The sequence below is a fragment of the Pseudochaenichthys georgianus genome, unplaced genomic scaffold (assembly GCF_902827115.2).
Source record: "Pseudochaenichthys georgianus unplaced genomic scaffold, fPseGeo1.2 scaffold_2317_arrow_ctg1, whole genome shotgun sequence".
Lineage (NCBI taxonomy): Eukaryota > Metazoa > Chordata > Actinopteri > Perciformes > Channichthyidae > Pseudochaenichthys > Pseudochaenichthys georgianus.
In genome coordinates, this window is record NW_027262921.1 from 1 (window position 1) to 20711 (window position 20711).

Below are 20711 nucleotides of genomic sequence, written 5' to 3' on the forward strand. Positions count from 1 at the left end.
ACCCCCTCACCTCCTACACCCTAACCCCCTTACCCCTCCCTTGAAAGGCGCTATATAATCTATTATTATAATTGAGTGTGTGTTTCCAGGTGTGTCGTCGCTGCTCGCTGCTCTCCAAAGACTCCTCGGGGTCTCGTGGTCGCTCTCGAGGCTCCAAGCTGTACGGCTGCCCCCACTGCCCCTTCCTCTCTCACTACCCCAACCACCTGGCCCGCCACGCGCACACACACTCCTCGGAGAAGCCCCACCGCTGCCCCCACTGCTCCTACACCTCCTCGCACCCCGACAACCTGAAGAGGCACCTGCGTGTTCACACGGGAGAGAAACCGTACGAGTGCCCGTCCTGCAGCTACGCCTGCGGGAACCTGGCCAACCTGCGGAGGCACGAGAGGATCCACTCGGGAGCTAAACCTTTCCACTGCGGAGTGTGCGGATACTCCTGCAACCAGAGCATGAACCTGAAGAGGCACATGCTGCGGCACACGGGAGAGAAACCCTACGCCTGCGCTGAGTGTGAGTACACCACGGGACACTGGGACAACTACAAGAGACACCAGAGGAAACACGGACACAACACGGACAGCTGGGACAAACACGCACCTGGAGACAGTCTCCGCTGGGGAGGAGAGGCCGGAGAGGAACACGGAGAGAGAGAGTGTGTTTGAGAGGAAGTGTGTGTCTGTGTGAGGGAGGGAGAGAGAGAGGGAGAGAGAGAGTGTGTATGTGAGGGTTAGGAACAGAGAGGGAGAGTGAGGCCCAATTCCAAACCACGCCCTACACCCTACCCCTCCGTGGAGTGACACATGAGGCTCCCTCCTGTCGGATGGAGGGAGTAAACACAGCAGCAAGCTTTGGGACAAACTGCCCTCTCCGGCAGAAACAGGAAGTGCCGTAACTGTATGTAACAACGGTTTCTTAGACAAAACATTAATAACTAAAAAAAAATCCAAACATCTTTAATTTTGTTACTTTTTTATAAAGCTCTTTTAGTTTTAAACCTGATGTTTATAAGCTTCTTAGTTTTTGCAAAAGTCTGTAAACATACACAACTTTATAATAAAATGCACACATTCACCTTTTTCTAGACGAAACACAGGTTTGATCCTCAGTTAAAAATACATGAGGTCATCATGAGGTTGTTAATGTGTAGGGAGGGGTTTGGGATTGGGCCTGAGTGTGTGTGTCAGGAACACAGAGAGAGAGTCACGTGTGGGGACTCGCCTCCCTTATGGGGACAAATTGGAGGTCCCCATAAGGGGGGGATCATTAATTTTAGGGTGAAGGTGTGTGTGTGTGTGTGTGTGTGTGTGTGTGTGTGTGTGTGTGTGTGTGTGTGTGTGTGTGTGTGTGTGTGTGTGTGTGTGTGTGTGTGTGTGTGTGTGTGTGTGTGTGTGTGTGTGTGTGTGTGTGTGTGTGTGTGTGTGTCCTCCCTCCCTCCAGCGAACCTCCAGCTCAGGTGCCTTCTGACGGACTGTGATGCTGCACTGACTTTAAAAAAGTGGCATTGTGTGTCTGAGCTACACACACACACACACACACACACACACACACACACACACACTTTGAATCAATGAAAGTGTGTTTCCTCCAGTAAATGCCGTCCTCACACTTTCTGTGTGTCTTGGATCTGAATCTGCAGATAATCTATGTTTTGTAAATGTGGGTGGTCTTCATGACCTCGGAAGCTTTCAGGTGGTGTTGGACTGCTTCTGTTTCTCCACCAATCACAGCGCAGTGAACAGTGTCTGGCAAAGAGCTGCAATCAAACCAGAATTAAAGGAGCAGCACGTGATTATTGTGACATGAAATCAGGACATTTTTCCACGGGAGCCCAGCTGTTTTTTTATCTGTAAAGTTTGACATGGAGACGGAATGTGTTTGTATTTAAGAGGATATTATAGCCAGCTCTCAGACGGCAACAAATCAGGGAAAAATAAAGTTTAGTGATGAAAGGACTCTCGCTTCATATTTCCTCGAGGGGTTTTCTTTAGATTTTCTCCAGGCGTTATTCAAGCTTCAAACGAGTAGCTGTCAGTCAAACCCAGGCTCTTTTCAAATCCAAGGATAACAGCATTTAGCTTTTAGTAAGAATGCTTTCTGCACTCTCGTCTTCTTATCTCTCATTAAAACCCGTCTGATTGAAGCGGCGTTGAAGCTACTTCCTGTTTTCACGCCTTCCGTTCAGGAAGCACCTGCTTCACACGCCCAGAGGTGGAGGGACTCCGTGGTGCGTGGAAGAAACGTCCCCAAAAGAAAGTCCCCCTCCAGCACCAATGACACCTGAAGGGACGCGAAGACACCGCGACACAAAGTCTATCACACACACATGAGACTGTGATCTGTGTGTGTGTGGGTTTCATTTCAGAAGTAAAGACAGCTGCAGTATTAACTCAAACCCATGGGCCTGGTGAGTACAGACGAAACATCTGTAATCTTTATCTGCTTTGTTGTCTCCAAGATGAGTGCAGAAATCCTTCTTTAAAGTGTATTTGTCCACACGTTGGTAACATTATTTAAATTCTATAATTATCAAAGTGTGAGAAAACTCAAGAAAGTAAATCATTCTCTTAATATTTAGATGTTACCGTTGGCAACAAAGTTGTTTTTCCCACACTAGGAATTAGACTTGATATTTTTGTACGTAACAATAAAATACTAATTTAAAATCTGCAGACACAGTCCCGTCCCGAGGTGTTCCCGGGGGACATCGTGGAGTATCCCAGGAACAAATACTTCTCTCACTTCGCTGTGTACTACGGAGAGAAGGACGGCGTTCCCTACGTCGCTCACCTGACCTGTCGAGGTCAGTGTTTCCTGCTTGTCGTACTGACCCCATTTAGGTTGTTGTGTTGGACAAGTACATTTGAAGTTAGAGTAAAACGTGTGTGTTCAGTTCAGCATGTCGTTCCTCTGCTTGTCCAGAGCTGAGGAACATTAATTAACATTAACATAAAGGGGTTTTATAATATTTATTTTCAGCACTCTTATTCTTTCTTGTGACACATCCCAGGTAAAAAGCTTGTGTGGTTCAAATATTCAGAAATGATGATATGGGGATGTTTTTTTTTAGCACATTTGGTTAATTTACTGACACGTGTGAGTCTTCAAACTCTTTGTGATATTATATCTATTTGTTTGTTCAGATTCAGACTCCAAGATGATTCTGTTTGGCCGGGCTCTGAGGTCAGAGATCAAACTGGATCCACTGGAGATGCTGGGGAAGAATTACAAGGTGACACACCATCTCATATCTGAAGAATATTCAAATGTTATATTTAGATTGTAATGCTTTGTACATCAAACAATACAAATGGTGGGGAATATATCGTTAAGAAAAGCTTTATACTGTTAGAGAACTCTCCCTGGTCCCCGGCTTGAGCTTCATCTCAGGATCCTCTCCAGAAGGGAAGGAGTCATCACATACAGAGACTAGTTCCTGAGCAGTGTCCTTCACATGCTGATATCAAGAGAGGGAGTCACACAGTCACAAGATGGAGGAATAGAAAGCAGTATTCAATGTTTACTTCAGATTAGCTCCACGTCAGAAATGAGCACAACATTCTGACTTTTTCACAAAATTCTGACTTTTTCTCAAAATCTCAAATTCTGACTTTTTCTCAAAAATCTCAAAATTCTGACTTTTTATGAATACTTAAAAATGTTAATAATCCCTGGTCCCCGGCTTGATCTTCAATCTCAGGATCCATGTATCTGTGATCCTCTCCAGAATGGAAGTAGTCATCACATACAGAGCATCAACTAGTTCCTGAACAGTGTCCTTCACATGCTGATATCCAAGAGAGGGAGTTACACAGTCACAAGATGGAGGAATACCAGTTATTTATTTTTTATTTATATATTTATTTGACGGGGACAGTGCACATTGATTGACATTTCTGTAAATGCACCAGAGTTAGCCAACAGGCAATTTTTCGTCTGTAGTCCCTTGACAGATGTTGAAAGTCATCCTAAAAACTAAAATTCACTTCAAATAACAGGTAAATACAATCAGTAAAACAACATTTCTTGTAGGTAGTCATAGGATTGTCATGTGCAAAATGTTGAGTTTTTTTCTCAACATTCTTACTTTATTTCAAAATCTCAAAATGATGACTTTTTCTCAAAAAATGATGACTTTTTCTCAAAATCTCAAAATTATTACTTTTTCTAGTGAATAAATTAAATTTTTTAAGTTTTCCGCACTCTCAAGCGATTTGTAATCTGTTCTAGAAAAACAATGTGGTTTTTAGGATTTCAAGAAGCATATAAAACAAACAACTCCACAGTGGCAAAGCCCCGGGGGGGGGGTGGATGAGATCCGCCCGGAAATGCTGAAGGCTCTGGGTGTTGAGGGACTGTCATGGTTGACACGTCTCATCAACGTTGCGTGGAAGTCGGAAACAGTGCCGAAGGAGTGGCAGACCGGGGTGGTGGTCCCCCTTTTCAAAAAGGGGGATCAGAGGGTGTGTGCCAATTACAGAGGCATCACACTACTCAGCCTCCCCGGGAACGTTTACTCCAAGGTACTCGAAAGGAGGGTCAGGCCGATTGTCGAACCTCAGATTGAGGAGGAACAATGCGGATTCCGTCTTGGTCGTGGAACGACGGATCAGCTTTTTACTCTCGCAAGGATCCTGGAGGGGGCATGGGAGTACGCTTATCCGGTCTACATGTGTTTTGTAGACTTGGAGAAGGCGTATGACCGAGTTCCCAGGGAGTTACTGTGGGAGGTGCTGCGGGAGTATGGGGTGAGGGGGTCTCTACTCAGGGCCATCCAATCTCTGTACTCCCAAAGCGAGAGCTGGGTCCGGGTCCTCGGCAGTAAGTCAGACCCATTTCCGGTGAGGGTTGGCCTCCGCCAGGGCTGCGCTTTGTCACCAATCCTGTTTGTAATATACATGGATCGGATTTCGAGGCGTAGTCGTGGGGGGGGGGGTCTGCAGTTCGGTGGACTAAGGATTGCACCACTGCTTTTTGCAGATGATGTGGTTCTGATGGCTTCATCGGTCTGCGACCTTCAGCACTCACTGGATCGGTTCGCAACCGAGTGTGAAGCGGCTGGGATGAGGATCAGCACCTCCAAATCTGAGGCCATGGTTCTCAGCAGGAAACCGATGGACTGTCCACTCCAGGTAGGGAATGAGTCCTTACCCCAAGTGAAGGAGTTCAAGTATCTCGGGGTCTTGTTCTCGAGTGAGGGAACGATGGAGCGTGAGATGGGCCGGAGAATCGGAGCAGCGGGAGCGGTACTGCAGTCGCTTTACCGCACCGTTGTGACGAAAAGGGAGCTGAGCCAGAAGGCAAAGCTCTCTGTCTACCGGGCCATTTTCGTTCCTACCCTCACCTACGGTCATGAAGGATAGGTCATGACCCAAAGAACGAGATCGCGGATACAAGCGGCCGAGATGGGTTTCCTCCGCCGGGTGGCTAGTGTCTCCCTTAGGGATAAGGTGAGAAGTTCGGTCATCAGGGAGGGACTCGGAGTTGAGCCGCTCCTCCTTCGCGTCGAAAGAAGCCAGTTGAGGTGGTTCGGGCACCTAGTTAGGATGCCACCTGGGCGCCGCCCTAGGGAGGTGTTCCAGGCACGTCCAGCTGGGAAGAGACCGAGGGGTAGACCTAGGACCAGGTGGAGGGATTATATCTCTTCGCTGGCCTAGGAGCTCCTTGGGATCCCCCAGTCAGAGCTGGTTGATGTGGCCAGGGAAAAGAAAGTTTGGGGCTCTCTGCTGGAACTGCTACCCCCGAGACCCGACCACGGATAAGCGGGAGAAGATGGATGGATGGATGGATATAAAACAAACAATGGATGTATTTCATGAACATGTATCCATGCTGGAAGTAGATGTGTTAGGAGTTAGGATTTTTAAACACGAGTATCTGTACTTCTACTTGAGTAAAGGATGTGTACTTCTGCTCAGGTCAACAACATGATGGACGGCTGTTTCTCCGTCAGGGATTTCCACAGCGTGGTGAAGCCGGCCATCGACGAACTGATGGGGCGCGAGGTGACCTTCGACATCCTGTTTCATAACAGCGAGCACCAGGCCACGCTCCTCAGGTACGGAGTCAAGAAGTCCCAGCAGGTGAGGCTTTTGAAATAGTATCCGCATTCTTGACTTTACTCCTCAGAAACGAGCAGAGATGGTACAAGTACACACATCCTTTACTCAAGTAGAAGATACTCGTGTTAAAAGTACTGACTAAACTTCTTTACTCGAGTAAAAGTAAAGAACTTTGAAATGTACTTCAGTAAAAAGTACCCATAACTAGCAGCTGTTTTAAAGAGTACCTGACCTCCCTTTATATTAATAGAACAATAATGTCATAAGAAGTAGAAAGTACAGTTCAACATGTAAGAAGTAGAAAGTACAGGTATTTGGGTTCAACATGTAAGAAGTAGAAAGTACAGGTATTTGGGTTCAACATGTAAGAAGTAGAAAGTACAGGTATTTGGGTTCAACATGTAAGAAGTAGAAAGTACGGGTATTTGAGTTCAACATGTAAGAAGTAGAAAGTACAGGTATTTGTGTTCCACATGAGAGAAGTAGAAAGTACAGGTATTTGAGTTCAACATGTGAGAAGTAGAAAGTACAGGTATTTGAGTTCAACATGTGAGAAGTATAAAGTACAGGTATTTGAGTTCAACATGAGAGAAGTAGAAAGTACAGGTATTTGAGTTCAACATGTGAGAAGTAGAAAGTACAGGTATTTGAGTTCAACATGTAAGAAGTAGAAAGTACAGGTATTTGTGTTCAACATGTAAGAAGTAGAAAGTACAGGTATTTGGGTTCAACATGTGAGAAGTAGAAAGTACAGGTATTTGAGTTCAACATGTGAGAAGTATAAAGTACAGGTATTTGAGTTCAACATGAGAGAAGTAGAAAGTACAGGTATTTGAGTTCAACATGTGAGAAGTAGAAAGTACAGGTATTTGAGTTCAACATGTAAGAAGTAGAAAGTACAGGTATTTGTGTTCAACATGTAAGAAGTAGAAAGTACAGGTATTTGTGTTCAACATGTAAGAAGTAGAAAGTACAGGTATTTGTGTTCCACATGTGAGAAGTAGAAAGTACAGGTATTTGAGTTCAACATGTAAGAAGTAGAAAGTACAGTTCAAAATGTAAGAAGTAGAAAGTACAGGTATTTGTGTTCAACATGTAAGAAGTACAGGTATTTGGGTTCAACATGTGAGAAGTAGAAAGTACAGGTATTTGTGTTCAACATGTAAGAAGTAGGAAGTACAGGTATTTGGGTTCAACATGTAAGAAGTCAAAGTAAAAAGTTGTGGAGTACTGATACCAGAAAAAGTACAGTAAGGAAGTATTTGTACACTACTTCCCACCTAAACGAGTTTCCCAGCTTCACTTCTGCAGGACTGTGTAAAGGTTTGTTAACATGCAGTTAAATGAGAACGATGTTATGTTTTTTACAGATAGAGAGGATTTATAAGCACATCATGCCGTCCTGGAAGAAGCTGTTCGAGCAGAAGAAACTGTGAAGCGTTTTCTGTTCACTTCCCACCTCCAACACCAGGGGGCGACACTGTGCTCACCCATAGGAGGAGGAGGATTATTTTCATAATAAATTAAGTTATTATGCAAGTCGTATTTTTTAAATGTCCTAAATATTTCTAAAATCATTATTAAAAAACATATCCATCTCTCTGTTTTTTTAGAATTTTATTGTATATGTATTTTTTCATTTCTGCTGTTTTCATTGTATAACAAGTGCATTTCTTCCAGCCCAATTAAACACATTTTATTAACAATAAATGATATTCATTCACACCTGAATTGTCAGTTATCATTGTAGTATTACATAAAGGTGCACATTCCACTCATCAAACCCCCATCATTTTAGTCCAAAAAGCTGTGAAATGTAAGCAGATGTTAAATTATGATTGATTTCTTCCGTTCAGACAAAATCATTTAGTGAGAATCTTTTAGTTGTGATGTTATTTCAGAGTCTCTGAGAGCCAGGAGATCAGGATCCTGTTGGTCTCCGCCGGACGCTCCATCTGGATCCAGTGTCCGCACTCCTCGATGTGTCCTCGCTTCAGGTCAGGGATCTGCATCAAAAATCATATATGAATCACTCCTGGGGGGTTATAGGAAACAGGCCCCACACCTCACAGTCTCTGGGTGTTATACGGTCTTTTTGTGTCTCTTAGTCTATTGTGTCTCTTAGTGGGTGTTTTGTGGGTCTTTGAGGGTCTTTTTAGGCAATTTCAGCCATTTTGTGTCAATTTGCTTCCCTCTTATCTTCATTTTGTGTCAATTTGCTTCCCTCTTATCTTCATTTTGTGTCAATTTGCTTCCCTCTTATCTTCATTTTGTGTCCCTTAGTGGATGTTTTGTTGGTCTTTGAGGTCATTTTGTGTCTCCTTTATGGTCCTTTTGTGTCCCTTCGTGGGTCTATTGTGTCTCTTTGAGGTCATGTTGTGTGTCTAGGCAACTTCAGACACTGTGTGGTCAATTTGTGTCCCTTAGTGGGTCTGTGAGGTCATTGTGTGTCTATTGTGTCTCTATATAGGCAATTTCAGTCATGGTGTGTCTTTTTGGTCAATTTGTGTCCCTTTTATCTTCGTTTTTTGTGTCCCTTAGTGAGTCTACTGTGTCTCTTTTAGGTCGTATTGTGTGTCTATATAGACAATTTGAGTCATTTAGTATCTTTCTTGTACATTTGTGTATAGCCATTATGGTCCTTTTGTGTCCCTTAGTGGGTCTATTGTGTCTCTTTTAGGTCGTATTGTGTGTCTATATAGACAATTTGAGTCATTTAGTATCTTTCTTGTACATTTGTGTATAGCCATTATGGTCCTTTTGTGTCCCTTAGTGTGTCTTTAGGCCACTTCAGTCACCGTGTGGTCATATTGTGTGTCTTTGCTCAGTTGTGTGTCTCTGTGGTTGTTTAGGAGGGTCTGGCTGTTTGTTTTCCTCACCAAGTCCTCCATCCCCTTGGTGAAGGCCGGCAGCAGCACCTGGTCTTTACCTGCCGTCACCATCAGAGCAGGCATCAGCAGCTAACACACACACACACACACGTTTTAATGAAATATATGCACAATAATATTCAAAGAAATGACGGTTCAATAGGAAATCAAAGCACGTCTCACTATAAAGATAGACATAGTTAAAATGCATCCATGTGTTGGAGATCAGCTGTTTGTGAGGAGCTGAATGAAACGGACCTGTGCAGAGGGCTGAGAGCACTTCCACCTCCAGCTCGCCTCCCCGTTACGATACCAGTTCAGCGGCCTCCTGTCACACACAAGGCTCGGTGTTACTGCAGAGCTACTTCTGTAAAGGATGTTGTGTGTTCTGTCGGATCTGTTAAATGTTCCACCTGAAGCCTCGCTCCTTGTACTGGCTGACGTAGTACTGCAGCTCGGCCTCCGTCAGCATGCAGCCGCGGGGAATCTGCTCCGGCAGACCCACAAACAGACCCCCTGGAACACCACGTTGTTAAGAGGAGTTCTCATATGTATTAGAAAGTGTGTGTAAAGACACGTAAATCTTCATAGTCACCTCGAGCGCAGACTCCTGCAGTGCTGAGTGCAGGGCGCGTCACCTGAGAGCAGACGCATGCATTTCTGATATTTATCATATTAAGAACTGCTGTCTGTCTGACTGTGTGTCTCTCTGTCTCTCTGTCTGTCTGTCTGTCTGTGTGTCTCCTCACCGCTTCTGCACTGCTGAAGAAGAAAATCTTAAACGTTCGCTCCAGATCTTTCTCCAGCTCTGCCTCTGCTACACCCTGGAACACACACACACACACACACACACACACACACACACACACACACACACACACACACACACACACACACACACACTAAGTGGAAACGCTCCTCGCAGGAAGTGGAAGAACTGGTTTCAGTGGCAGACTCACAGGCTGTTGGAAGTAGAGCTGGTAGTCGAAGATAGGAATATCCTTCAGTTTCTCACCAGGATTCACAGAGGGAGAGGCGGGAAACAGAGGCGTGTTCAGAGAGGCCACTGCCCTGCACACACACACACACACATTTTACAGCAACGTGTGTGTGCACAATATGCATTTTCATTTACGGCCATCAAACAGTGGAATATTCTTCCAGTTGAAATGAAATCCTGTACCGACTTGTGATTGCGTTTTTCAATTTGAACTGTCTTGTAATATTATATTTGAACTGTATTATTTTATTGACCTGCACTTGATTGTGTGATGGAGATGATGCAATGTTTTTAGTGATTATTGATTATGTACCCTGCAGATGGAAATGAGCTATTAGTTATAATCTCTTCTCTTTTCACACACCTCACTCTCTCGGGGTAATACTGAGCCATGTTCCACACCAGAGCGCCGCCCCAGTCGTGCCCCACCAGCGTGACCTGTGGCATCGCCTGCAGAAACACACAAAATAAAAGCTTATTTTTAAACTGCAATGAATTTAATTTACTGTATTTTAGAAAGTGCTTCACTCGCTGTGTATTCACTCACCATTTTGTCCATAAATGTGATTAAATCCTGGAGAAAAGGCACGTTTTGTGGGGTTTAGTATCGTTCCTCGTAACATCGTTTCATATTATACTGAAGAGTAGTTTCTGAACCTAAATATTATTATAAATATCGAACAATCATTCCATTATTTTCCACATTAATGGTTTGGTGCATGTCTGAACATTTTCAAAAATGGTTCATTCGAGTTTCAGCCCTAAAAGTGTGTGTGTGTGTGTGTGTGTGTGTGTGTGTGTGTGTGTGTGTGTGTGTGTGTGTGTGTGTGTGTGTGTGTGTGTGTGTGTGTGTGTGTGTGTGTGTGTGTGTGTACCTTGCACAGCTGCTCCTGGGAATACTCCTCTATGTCTGTCAGTGGTAAAAACAACGTTGAAATAAGTAGTTCTTGCTATCTATATAGTTAATCATTGACTATACATCTACGGTGGCCCTGAGGGTCAAAACATAACATTTCAACGGTTTTGTGAATTATTGTAGTTGTTTCTGTGAGACGTGTAAAATGTGTTTTTTTGGTGAATTAATTTGCATTCTGATCACCGTTGTTGTGTTTTGACCTTCAGGGCCACCGTATTACGGCTGCATGTGCAGGTGGTTCACCTGGAGGCGCGGTGGACTCCCCGAACCCCTTCATGTCCAGAGCCAGAACCCTGAAGCCAGCGGCCGCCATGGCAGGGATCTGCAGCAGAGAGAGAAACACTGTTATGGGATGTACTATATGAAATGGTTGTTTTATTATGCATGCTTGTTGTTGGGAAGATAGTGAGTGTCCTCTTCCAACATGAGAGCAACATGCTAACAAAGGTATCAACTGTAGCTATGTGTGATGACCTGGAAGAGCACCAGGACTGCTTGAGGCAGATGATAGCTATGTGATGAACATGATGACTCAGCCTCTATGGAGAGAGACATCAAGCATGCTCATTTCTGTAAAGTAAGTAAACATTGAATACTGCTTTCTGTTCCTCCATCTTGTGACTGTGTGACTCCCTCTCTTGATATCAGCATGTGAAGGACACTGCTCAGGAACTAGTCTCTGTATGTGATGACTCCTTCCCTCTGGAGAGGATACATGGATCCTGTATGTGATGACTCCTTCCCTCTGGAGAGGACCACAGACACACGGATCCTGTATGTGATGACTCCTTCCCTCTGGAGAGGACCACAGACACGTGGATCCTGTATGTGATGACTCCTTCCCTCTGGAGAGGACCACAGACACGTGGATCCTGTATGTGATGACTCCTTCCCTCTGGAGAGGACCACAGACACGTGGATCCTGTATGTGATGACTCCTTCCCTCTGGAGAGGACCACAGACACGTGGATCCTGTATGTGATGACTCCTTCCCTCTGGAGAGGACCACAGACACGTGGATCCTGTATGTGATGACTCCTTCCCTCTGGAGAGGACCACAGACACGTGGATCCTGTATGTGATGACTCCTTCCCTCTGGAGAGGACCACAGACACGTGGATCCTGTATGTGATGACTCCTTCCCTCTGGAGAGGACCACAGACACGTGGATCCTGTATGTGATGACTCCTTCCCTCTGGAGAGGACCACAGACACGTGGATCCTGTATGTGATGACTCCTTCCCTCTGGAGAGGACCACAGACACGTGGATCCTGTATGTGATGACTCCTTCCCTCTGGAGAGGACCACAGACACGTGGATCCTGTATGTGATGACTCCTTCCCTCTGGAGAGGACCACAGACACGTGGATCCTGTATGTGATGACTCCTTCCCTCTGGAGAGGACCACAGACACGTGGATCCTGAGGCTGAAGCTCAAGCCGGGGACGAGGGAGATTTGTCTAACACTTGTGCTTCATGAAAGGTTTCATGTTACCTGGAACCTCCAGGAGAACCAGCTCTCAGGGAAGCCGTGGCACAGCAGGACGGGCGGACCTGAGCCCATTTCAACGAAGTGGGTCCTCACACCGGGCTGACGGGTGAGAAACATTACCGTTAAACAGGACCCATCATTCACACTGTGGTTTACTCTCTGCTTGAAGAGATGATTACCCGGATGGTAACGAAGCCATGAGACACTTCCTCAGGGCTGCAGGAGGGCGGAGGACTCTCTGCTCCATCAGCCTGAAACACACATTCACTTTCACCAAAACACCATCTCTAACAGACAGAACTCCTTGTCTGCACGGGCTTACATTGCATATTTATGTTGTGTTTAAATATTCAAATGAGGCGTTATGTGATGCTAACTTTAAGTAATCTTTCTACAAATAGACAGAGATTTGTTTGTCCTTCCTATAAAGCAGAAAGGTAGAAACTATCCACACCTGAACTCCTGTGAAGTGGGCCAGTTTCTGCAGAGCGTCGTCCAGGTTCTCCACCAAGATGGCCTTCATCCCCACTCCCTCTGCTGCCTTCACGCCTTCCTCATCTGCATCCAGCCACACGGCCTGAGAGGAGACGGGCTGATCAAACTGTGCTGACCGTCTGCACACGTTACTAGAAGGTGTTTATCTGGTGCATTCGGGCTTAGCTGCAGTCAGATGTGTTCTCTGTAGAAAGTTGCTTGTACACTGAGAAGGAAACGCTGTATGTTAAGGCTCACAACGTTAAGAGAGACGCTTCCTGTTTCCATGATTTTACAAGCTGGAAATATTAGGCATGTTGTTGCATTAGCAAAGCTCCTCCTCCAAGTTGACAGTAAATATAGAAAGATGATCTAGGGCAGGGGGGTCAAACTCAATTTCATCACGGCCACATCAGCATTATGGTTGTACTCAAAGGGCCGGTTGTAACTTTAAGACTATATAAATATTTAATATATAATGTTTTATATTACATTATTGCCTCTGCATTGGATTATTATCGGATAGGGTAAAAGCTTCATAATTAACTACGTCTGAAAGCAGAAGTCCAGGGCAAATAATTGCAAGTCTCTTCAGTGAGAATGTCACAAAATGATTTAAAAAGAAAAGCCAAATTCCGGAAGAACAAAAAACTAAAAGTGACATTTTGGAGAAAAAAAGGAAAAATCTAATTCCGAGAAAAAAGTCAAATTTGAGATGCATTGTGGGACATGTAGTTTATGGGCAACGTGCTTCTGTAAAGTAGCATGTAACCTTATAATAAACATTATATTCTTTGCAAGCTCTTATGGGGCCACATAAAATGAAGTCGCAGGCCGGATTTGGCCCCCGGGCCTCGAGTTTGACACCCCTGATCTAGGGTTAGGGTCGATGGAACAGGTCTACTGCTCACAGAGCCTCTTTTTGAAGCTGCTGCTTTATTCTTGGGATGTCACAAATAGACACAGAGGATAAACAACGTGAAGTAGTGAAGAAAAGACAAAACGACCGAAGTGCTGCCGAGAGCTAAAACCCTGCTGAACTCAATATTTAGTATAATGTCATGACTTTAGCGTAGACGCCGTTCACCTGTTGTGACGTCACTCCCAGGTGCTTCAGAGCGCACCTGAACATGGCGGGCTCGGGGACCATGTGACCTGAGCGACACGACTGGAGGACCAGGTCGAAACGGCCGCCAAGCAGCGAGAGCAGGTGGGCGGGGCCATCTCCTGCCGCGCTGTCATCCAGCCAGTGATTGGCCAGCACGGCTGTCAGTAACCCTGATTGTTAGAAAAATATCTCTCGTCACCGGCTTGAGCTTCAATCTCAGGATCCTCTCCAGAAGGGAAGGAGGCATCACATACAGAGACTAGTTCCTTCACAGTGTCCTTCACATGGAAGCAGTCATCACATACAGAGACTAGTTCCTGAGCAGTGTCCTTCACATGGAAGGAGTCATCACATACAGAGACTAGTTCCTGAGCAGTGTCCTTCACATGGAAGGAGTCATCACATACAGAGACTAGTTCCTGAGCAGTGTCCTTCACATGGAAGGAGGCATCACATACAGAGACTAGTTCCTGAGCAGTGTCCTTCACATGGAAGGAGGCATCACATACAGAGACTAGTTCCTGAGCAGTGTCCTTCACATGGAAGGAGTCATCACATACAGAGACTAGTTCCTTCACATGGAAGCAGTCATCACATACAGAGACTAGTTCCTGAGCAGTGTCCTTCACATGGAAGGAGTCATCACATACAGAGACTAGTTCCTGAGCAGTGTCCTTCACATGGAAGGAGTCATCACATACAGAGACTAGTTCCTGAGCAGTGTCCTTCACATGGAAGGGGTCATCACATACAGAGACTAGTTCCTGAGCAGTGTCCTTCACATGGAAGCAGTCATCACATACAGAGACTAGTTCCTGAACAGTGTCCTTCACATGGAAGGAGTCATCACATACAGAGACTAGTTCCTGAGCAGTGTCCTTCACATGGAAGGAGTCATCACATACAGAGACTAGTTCCTGAACAGTGTCCTTCACATGGAAGGAGTCATCACATACAGAGACTAGTTCCTGAGCAGTGTCCTTCACATGGAAGGAGTCATCACATACAGAGACTAGTTCCTGAGCAGTGTCCTTCACATGGAAGCAGTCATCACATACAGAGACTAGTTCCTGAACAGTGTCCTTCACATGGAAGGAGTCATCACATACAGAGACTAGTTCCTGAGCAGTGTCCTTCACATGCTGATATCAAGAGAGGGAGTCACACAGTCACAAGATGGAGGAACAGAAAGCAGTATCAATGTTTACTTCAGATTAGCTCCACGTCAGAAATGAGCATGCTTGATGTCTCTCTCCATAGAGGCTGAGTCATCATGTTCATCACATAGCTATCATCTGCCTCAAGCAGTCCTGATGCTCTTCAGCTACAGTTGAGATACCTTTGTAGCATGCTACTCTCATGTTGGAGGAGGACACTCAGTATCTTCCCAAACAGGTGTGTGTACAGGTGTTTGCAGACGTACCTCTGTGGTGCAGACGGGCAGCTGTCTGCAACACGGCTGGTTGGACGTCCGTCATGGCCTCTTGGAGCTCCTTCAGCAGGCCTTTCACTGACCAATCAGACGGCAGAGACACACCCTGGACTTTGGCCTCCTTCACACACTCTGCTTCGAATGCTGGTATCATCTACACACACACACACACACACACACACACACACACACACACACACACACACACACACACACACACACACACACACACACACACAGTCAATGATAAGTAGATTATTGTGGAAGTTCGTGACCTCCCGTCACCCACCTGAGAAAGGGTCATCTCGCCTCGCTCTGCACGGATCATGGCGCTGTCCTCTCTGGACGCCACGCCGCACAGAAAACCTCTGGAAGCATGAAGATCAAAGATAATTATAAGGAGCGTTTTGGCGTGAATATGAGAGTGCGAGGTGACCGTAAAATGGAGGTTAAACATACAGAAGCGTCATATATGAGAGTATACACACTCTCCTAATGTGTTATTCATTTACTTATATGTTATGTATTCCTCTTTAAATGTCCAAATGTACTATTTTACTGATTTAATCCTTTTAATTCCACTCCACAGACGGCTGATTCTCGTGTGTTTAACATCCAACATGAATTAAAACTGAAAAACTGGTAATAAAATCAATTGAAGCTGTAAATCTTCATCAGTTTTATCGTACCAGTAACCCGTTATATAAACACAGCACGGTGCTAAAGTTCAACATGTTTCAGAGCACCCAGTTCAGACTGCCTCCACTGACACAGTCGAGTCAGTGACTACACACTCACTACACACTGACTACACACTGACACAGTAGAGTCAGTGCAGACAAGCTCTAGTTTCAATAAAGACGCATTAACACAACGTATCCACATCGCTCTTCCGCACAGAGTCTTAACAACGAGAGTATTTGTATCTGCTCTCGTGCAGCAGCATCTGTCCTGCTCGTGTCAGTGCAGACGTGTGGGGTAGAAGTCGTCTCCTTACCCTGGCAGATTGTGCACCTCCTCCAACGTTTGGAACACTTCCAGAGGAGTGGAAGAGGCAGTAACTCCCCAGAAGTTGAACAAGACGGCTTTCTTCTCGGCCATCTCCAACCTTTTCTTAATGTCCGTGTGTTTCCGTCACAGGAACGTGTTTCCTCTGCTGCTGCAGGGAGCTTCTGTTCGTGCTGAGGGGGGACGCTGCCCTTTGTACACTGACTACACACTCGCTGACTACACACTGACTACACACTGACTACACACTGACTGACTACACACTGACTACACACTGACTGACTACACACTGACTACACACTCACTGACTACACACTCGCTGACTACACACTGACTACACACTGACTACACACTGACTACACACTCACTGACTACACACTGACTACACACTCACTACACACTGACTACACACTGACTACACACTCGCTGACTACACACTGACTACACACTGACTACACACTGACTACACACTCGCTGACTACACACTGACTACACTGACTGACTACACACACACTGACTACACACTCACTGACTACACACTGACTACACACTGACTACACACTGACTACACACTCACTGACTACACACTCACTGACTACACACTGACTACACACTGACTACACACTGACTACACACTCACTACACACTGACTACACACTGACTACACACTGACTACACACTCACTGACTACACACTCACTGACTACACACTGACTACACACTCGCTGACTACACACTGACTACACACCGACTACACACTCGCTGACTACACACTGACTACACACTGACTACACACTGACTACACACTCAATACACACTGACTACACACTGACTACACACTGGCTACACACTCACTGACTACACACTCACTGACTACACACTGAATACACACTGACTACACACTCACTGACTACACACTGACTGACTACACACTGACTGACTACACACTCACCACACACTCACCACACACTGACTACACACTCACTACACACTGACTACACACTGACTACACACTGACTACACACTCGCTGACTACACACTGACTGACTACACACTCACTGACTACACACTCACTGACTACACACTCACTGACTACACACTGACTACACACTGGCTACACACTCACTGACTACACACTCACTGACTACACACTCACTGACTACACACTGACTACACACTGGCTACACACTGACTACACACTGACTACACACTCACTGACTACACACTGACTACACACTCACTACACACTGACTACACACTGACTACACACTCACTGACTACACACTGACTACACACTGACTACACACTCGCTTTGTACACACTCACTTGTACACATGTACACACTCACTTTGTACATACTCACTACACTCATTACTTTCTCGTGCGCAGGAGTTAATAAGGCGTGCGCACGAGTTAATAAGGCGTGCGCACGAGTTAATAAGGCGTGCGCAGGAGTTAATAAGGCGTGCGCAGGAGTTAATAAGGCGTGCGCACGAGTTAATAAGGCGTGCGCACGAGTTAATAAGGCGTGCGCACGAGTTAATAAGGCGTGCGCACGAGTTAATAAGGCGTGCGCAGGAGTTAATAAGGCGTGCGCAGGAGTTAATAAGGCGTGGCCTCGTGTTATTTAAATTGAGGGATTCCTGTCCCTCCCGTATCTGCTGCCCACAGCTGTTTATAGAAGGAACACCTCCTCACTTTATGAAATCTCTGTGGCAGCAGTGGCCTACTACGAAGCAGGATGTGCTATGTACACTATTCATTCATTACGGTGGCCCTGAAGTGCAAGACACCACAGCATTTCAGAAAACACCACAGCATTTCACAAAACACTACAGCATTTCACAAAACACTACAGCATTTCACAAAACACCACAGCATTTCAGAAAACACCACAGCATTTCACATTCGACGGAAAGGGTATTCCTTTAGGGAGAACACTTCTTGTTTGTGATTGGACAGAGCCAGCCAGAGAAGCACTGCTGTGATTGGTTGTTTTTGCTGCCAGTCAAGAAATGACGCTTCGTGATTGGTCAACACCCGACAGCGAAATATGTCCCAACCATGGTCCCACAACGTATGGTCCCAACACATCAGCCGTTAGCACACACTCAGATCTCACAGCTCCTCATATCTGTTCAGAAACTGGACAAAAGTTAAACATGTACAAACCACAGACTGTCTATGTCATGGCGAATACAGTCGCTGCTTTATTTATGTCTGTATGATGTTGTTGTGAGTGTGTACGGAGCAGCTACAGGTTAGTTTAGCCTGATGAATCCTATTCAGAAAACACGCATTTTAAAAGCTTTTTACCTGCCGTCTTGTCTGCAGACTTGTCAAAGCGTTAATTCATGGTTTTTACTAACTGTTATCAGTATGTAGTTACTTCGGCATCACTTTGAAACGTGTATTACAATTAAATCACGGTCAAATATGTTCATTTTGTTGTAGGATTTACATGGAGATACGCCCTGTTTGAATGACAGCATTGACAGGAGCAAACACAGCTGACAGCCGCGGTGAAACTCGAGCAGCCGCGGTGAAATTAGAGCGATGTGAATATTGGGTAGTCTACCATAGTATTTACATGGAGATAAGCCCCTTAAAAACCACGAGTTAATAAAGCATTAATTCTGTATTTACTCCTGTCATTCAAACAAGACGCTGGAGAGGGGGCGGGCCGTATCTCCATGTAAATCCTATCGGAATCGGATCCATCAGGCTAAACTAACCTGTAGCTGCTCTGTCCACGCTCACAACAACGTCATACAGACATAAATAAAGCAGCGACTGTATTCACCATGCCATAGACAGTCTGTGGTTTGTACATGTTTAACTTTTGTCCAGTTTCTGAACAGATATGAGGAGCTGTGAGCTCTGAGTGTGTGCTAACAGCTAACAGCTGATGTGTTGGGCTAATCACAAGCGTCATTTCTTGACTGGCAGCAAAAACAACCAATCACAGCAGTGCTTCTCTGGCTGGCTCTGTCCAATCACAAACAAGAAGTGTTCTCCCTAAAGGAATACCCTTTCCGTCCAATGTGAAATGCTGTAGTGTTTTCTGAAATGCTGTAGTGTTTTGTGAAATGCTGTAGTGTTTTGTGAAATGCTGTAGTGTTTTCTGAAATGCTGTAGTGTTTTCTGAAATGCTGTAGTGTTTTCTGAAATGCTGTGGTGTTTTGTGAAATGCTGTAGTGTTTTCTGAAATGCTGTAGTGTTTTCTGAAATGCTGTGGTGTTTTCTGAAATGCTGTGGTGTTTTCTGAAATGCTGTAGTGTTTTCTGAAATGCTGTAGTGTTTTGTGAAATGCTGTGGTGTTTTCTGAAATGCTGTGGTGTTTTCTGAAATGCTGTAGTGTTTTGTGAAATGCTGTAGTGTTTTGTGAAATGCTGTGGTGTTTTGTGAAATGCTGTAGTGTTTTGTGAAATGCTGTAGTGTTTTGTGAAATGCTGTGGTGTTTTGTGAAATGCTGTAGTGTTTTCTGAAATGCTGTGGTGTTTTGTGAAATGCTGTAGTGTTTTCTGAAATGCTGTAGTGTTTTGTGAAATGCTGTAGTGTTTTGTGAAATGCTGTAGTGTTTTGTGAAATGCTGTGGTGTTTTGTGAAATGCTGTAGTGTTTTGTGAAATGCTGTGGTGTTTTGTGAAATGCTGTAGTGTTTTGTGAAATGCTGTGGTGTTTTGTGAAATGCTGTAGTGTTTTGTGAAATGCTGTGGTGTTTTGTGAAATGCTGTAGTGTTTTCTGAAATGCTGTGGTGTTTTCTGAAATGCTGTAGTGTTTTGTGAAATGCTGTAGTGTTTTCTGAAATGCTGTGGTGTTTTGTGAAATGCTGTGGTGTTTTGTGAAATGCTGTAGTGTTTTGTGAAATGCTGTAGTGTTTTGTGAAATGCTGTGGTGTTTTGTGAAATGCTGTAGTGTTTTCTGAAATGCTGTAGTGTTTTCTGAAATGCTGTGGTGTTTTCTGAAATGCTGTGGTGTTTTGTGAAATGCTGTAGTGTTTTGTGAAATGCTGTAGTGTTTTCTGAAATGCTGTAGTGTTTTGTGAAATGCTGTAGTGTTTTCTGAAATGCTGTGGTGTTTTGTGAAATGCTGTAGTGTTTTGTGAAATGCTGTAGTGTTTTCTGAAATGCTGTGGTGTTTTGTGAAATGCTGTGGTGTTTTGTGAAATGCTGTGGTGTTTTGTGAAATGCTGTGGTGTTTTCTGAAATGCTGTGGTGTTTTGTGAAATGCTGTAGTGTTTTGTGAAATGCTGTAGTGTTTTGTGAAATGCTGTAGTGTTTTGTGAAATGCTGTGGTGTTTTGCTGAAATGCTGTGGTGTTTTGTGAAATGCTGTGGTGTTTTGTGA

General features: G+C 44.8%; 3 protein-coding genes across 4 annotated transcripts; 2 read left to right on the plus strand and 1 right to left on the minus strand.

Annotated features, from left to right (window-relative positions):
• Positions 1 to 89: 89 nt before the first annotated feature.
• On the plus strand, positions 90 to 1955 carry LOC117442019 (zinc finger protein 513-like; the record flags this gene model as incomplete). The annotated part of the gene is made up of 1 exon (XM_034078011.2): positions 90 to 1955. A coding segment is annotated over one exon (576 nt), but the record flags the coding sequence as incomplete, so codon positions are not given.
• Positions 1956 to 2207: 252 nt separating this feature from the next.
• On the plus strand, positions 2208 to 7660 carry plaat1l (phospholipase A and acyltransferase 1-like). 2 transcript variants are annotated; one of them, XM_034078010.2, is made up of 5 exons: positions 2208 to 2407; positions 2674 to 2803; positions 3144 to 3232; positions 5919 to 6058; positions 7433 to 7521. In XM_034078010.2, exons 1-5 carry the CDS (start codon positions 2399 to 2401, stop codon positions 7434 to 7436), a joined length of 372 nt encoding a protein of 123 aa, XP_033933901.1. In that variant the 5' UTR covers positions 2208 to 2398; the 3' UTR covers positions 7437 to 7521. The 2 variants fall into 2 exon arrangements, with proteins under 2 accessions (XP_033933901.1, XP_033933900.1); XM_034078009.2 differs by having other exon boundaries at positions 2220 to 2407; positions 5919 to 6083; positions 7433 to 7660.
• Positions 7661 to 7662: 2 nt separating this feature from the next.
• ephx2 (epoxide hydrolase 2, cytoplasmic) lies at positions 7663 to 16582 on the minus strand. The gene is made up of 18 exons (XM_034078007.2): positions 16353 to 16582; positions 15645 to 15723; positions 15347 to 15509; positions 13903 to 14093; positions 12796 to 12918; positions 12521 to 12592; positions 12345 to 12440; positions 11092 to 11170; positions 10808 to 10842; positions 10480 to 10506; positions 10297 to 10382; positions 9892 to 10003; positions 9682 to 9756; positions 9528 to 9570; positions 9346 to 9448; positions 9191 to 9260; positions 8942 to 9022; positions 7663 to 8068 (listed from the first exon to the last, which is right to left on the minus strand). The coding sequence occupies exons 1-18, from the start codon at positions 16454 to 16456 to the stop codon at positions 7955 to 7957; spliced, it is 1653 nt and encodes a 550-aa protein (XP_033933898.1). The 5' UTR covers positions 16457 to 16582; the 3' UTR covers positions 7663 to 7954.
• Between the last annotated feature and the right edge of the window lie 4129 nt (positions 16583 to 20711).

Bases quoted from the DNA above. Each gene is read 5' to 3' on its own strand.
- plaat1l (XM_034078009.2), top strand. The intron at 2,804-3,143 runs GTCAGTGTTTCC...TTGTTTGTTCAG, and splicing joins CGCTCACCTGACCTGTCGAG to ATTCAGACTCCAAGATGATT. The intron at 6,084-7,432 runs GTGAGGCTTTTG...TGTTTTTTACAG, and splicing joins GAGTCAAGAAGTCCCAGCAG to ATAGAGAGGATTTATAAGCA.
- ephx2 (XM_034078007.2), bottom strand. From the start codon at position 16,456: ATGGCCGAGAAGAAAGCCGTCTTGTTCAACTTCTGGGGAGTTACTGCC. The intron at 14,094-15,346 runs GTACGTCTGCAA...TCTAACAATCAG, and splicing joins TGCCCGTCTGCACCACAGAG to GGTTACTGACAGCCGTGCTG. The intron at 9,023-9,190 runs GTCCGTTTCATT...TGTGTGTGTTAG, and splicing joins GCTCTCAGCCCTCTGCACAG to CTGCTGATGCCTGCTCTGAT.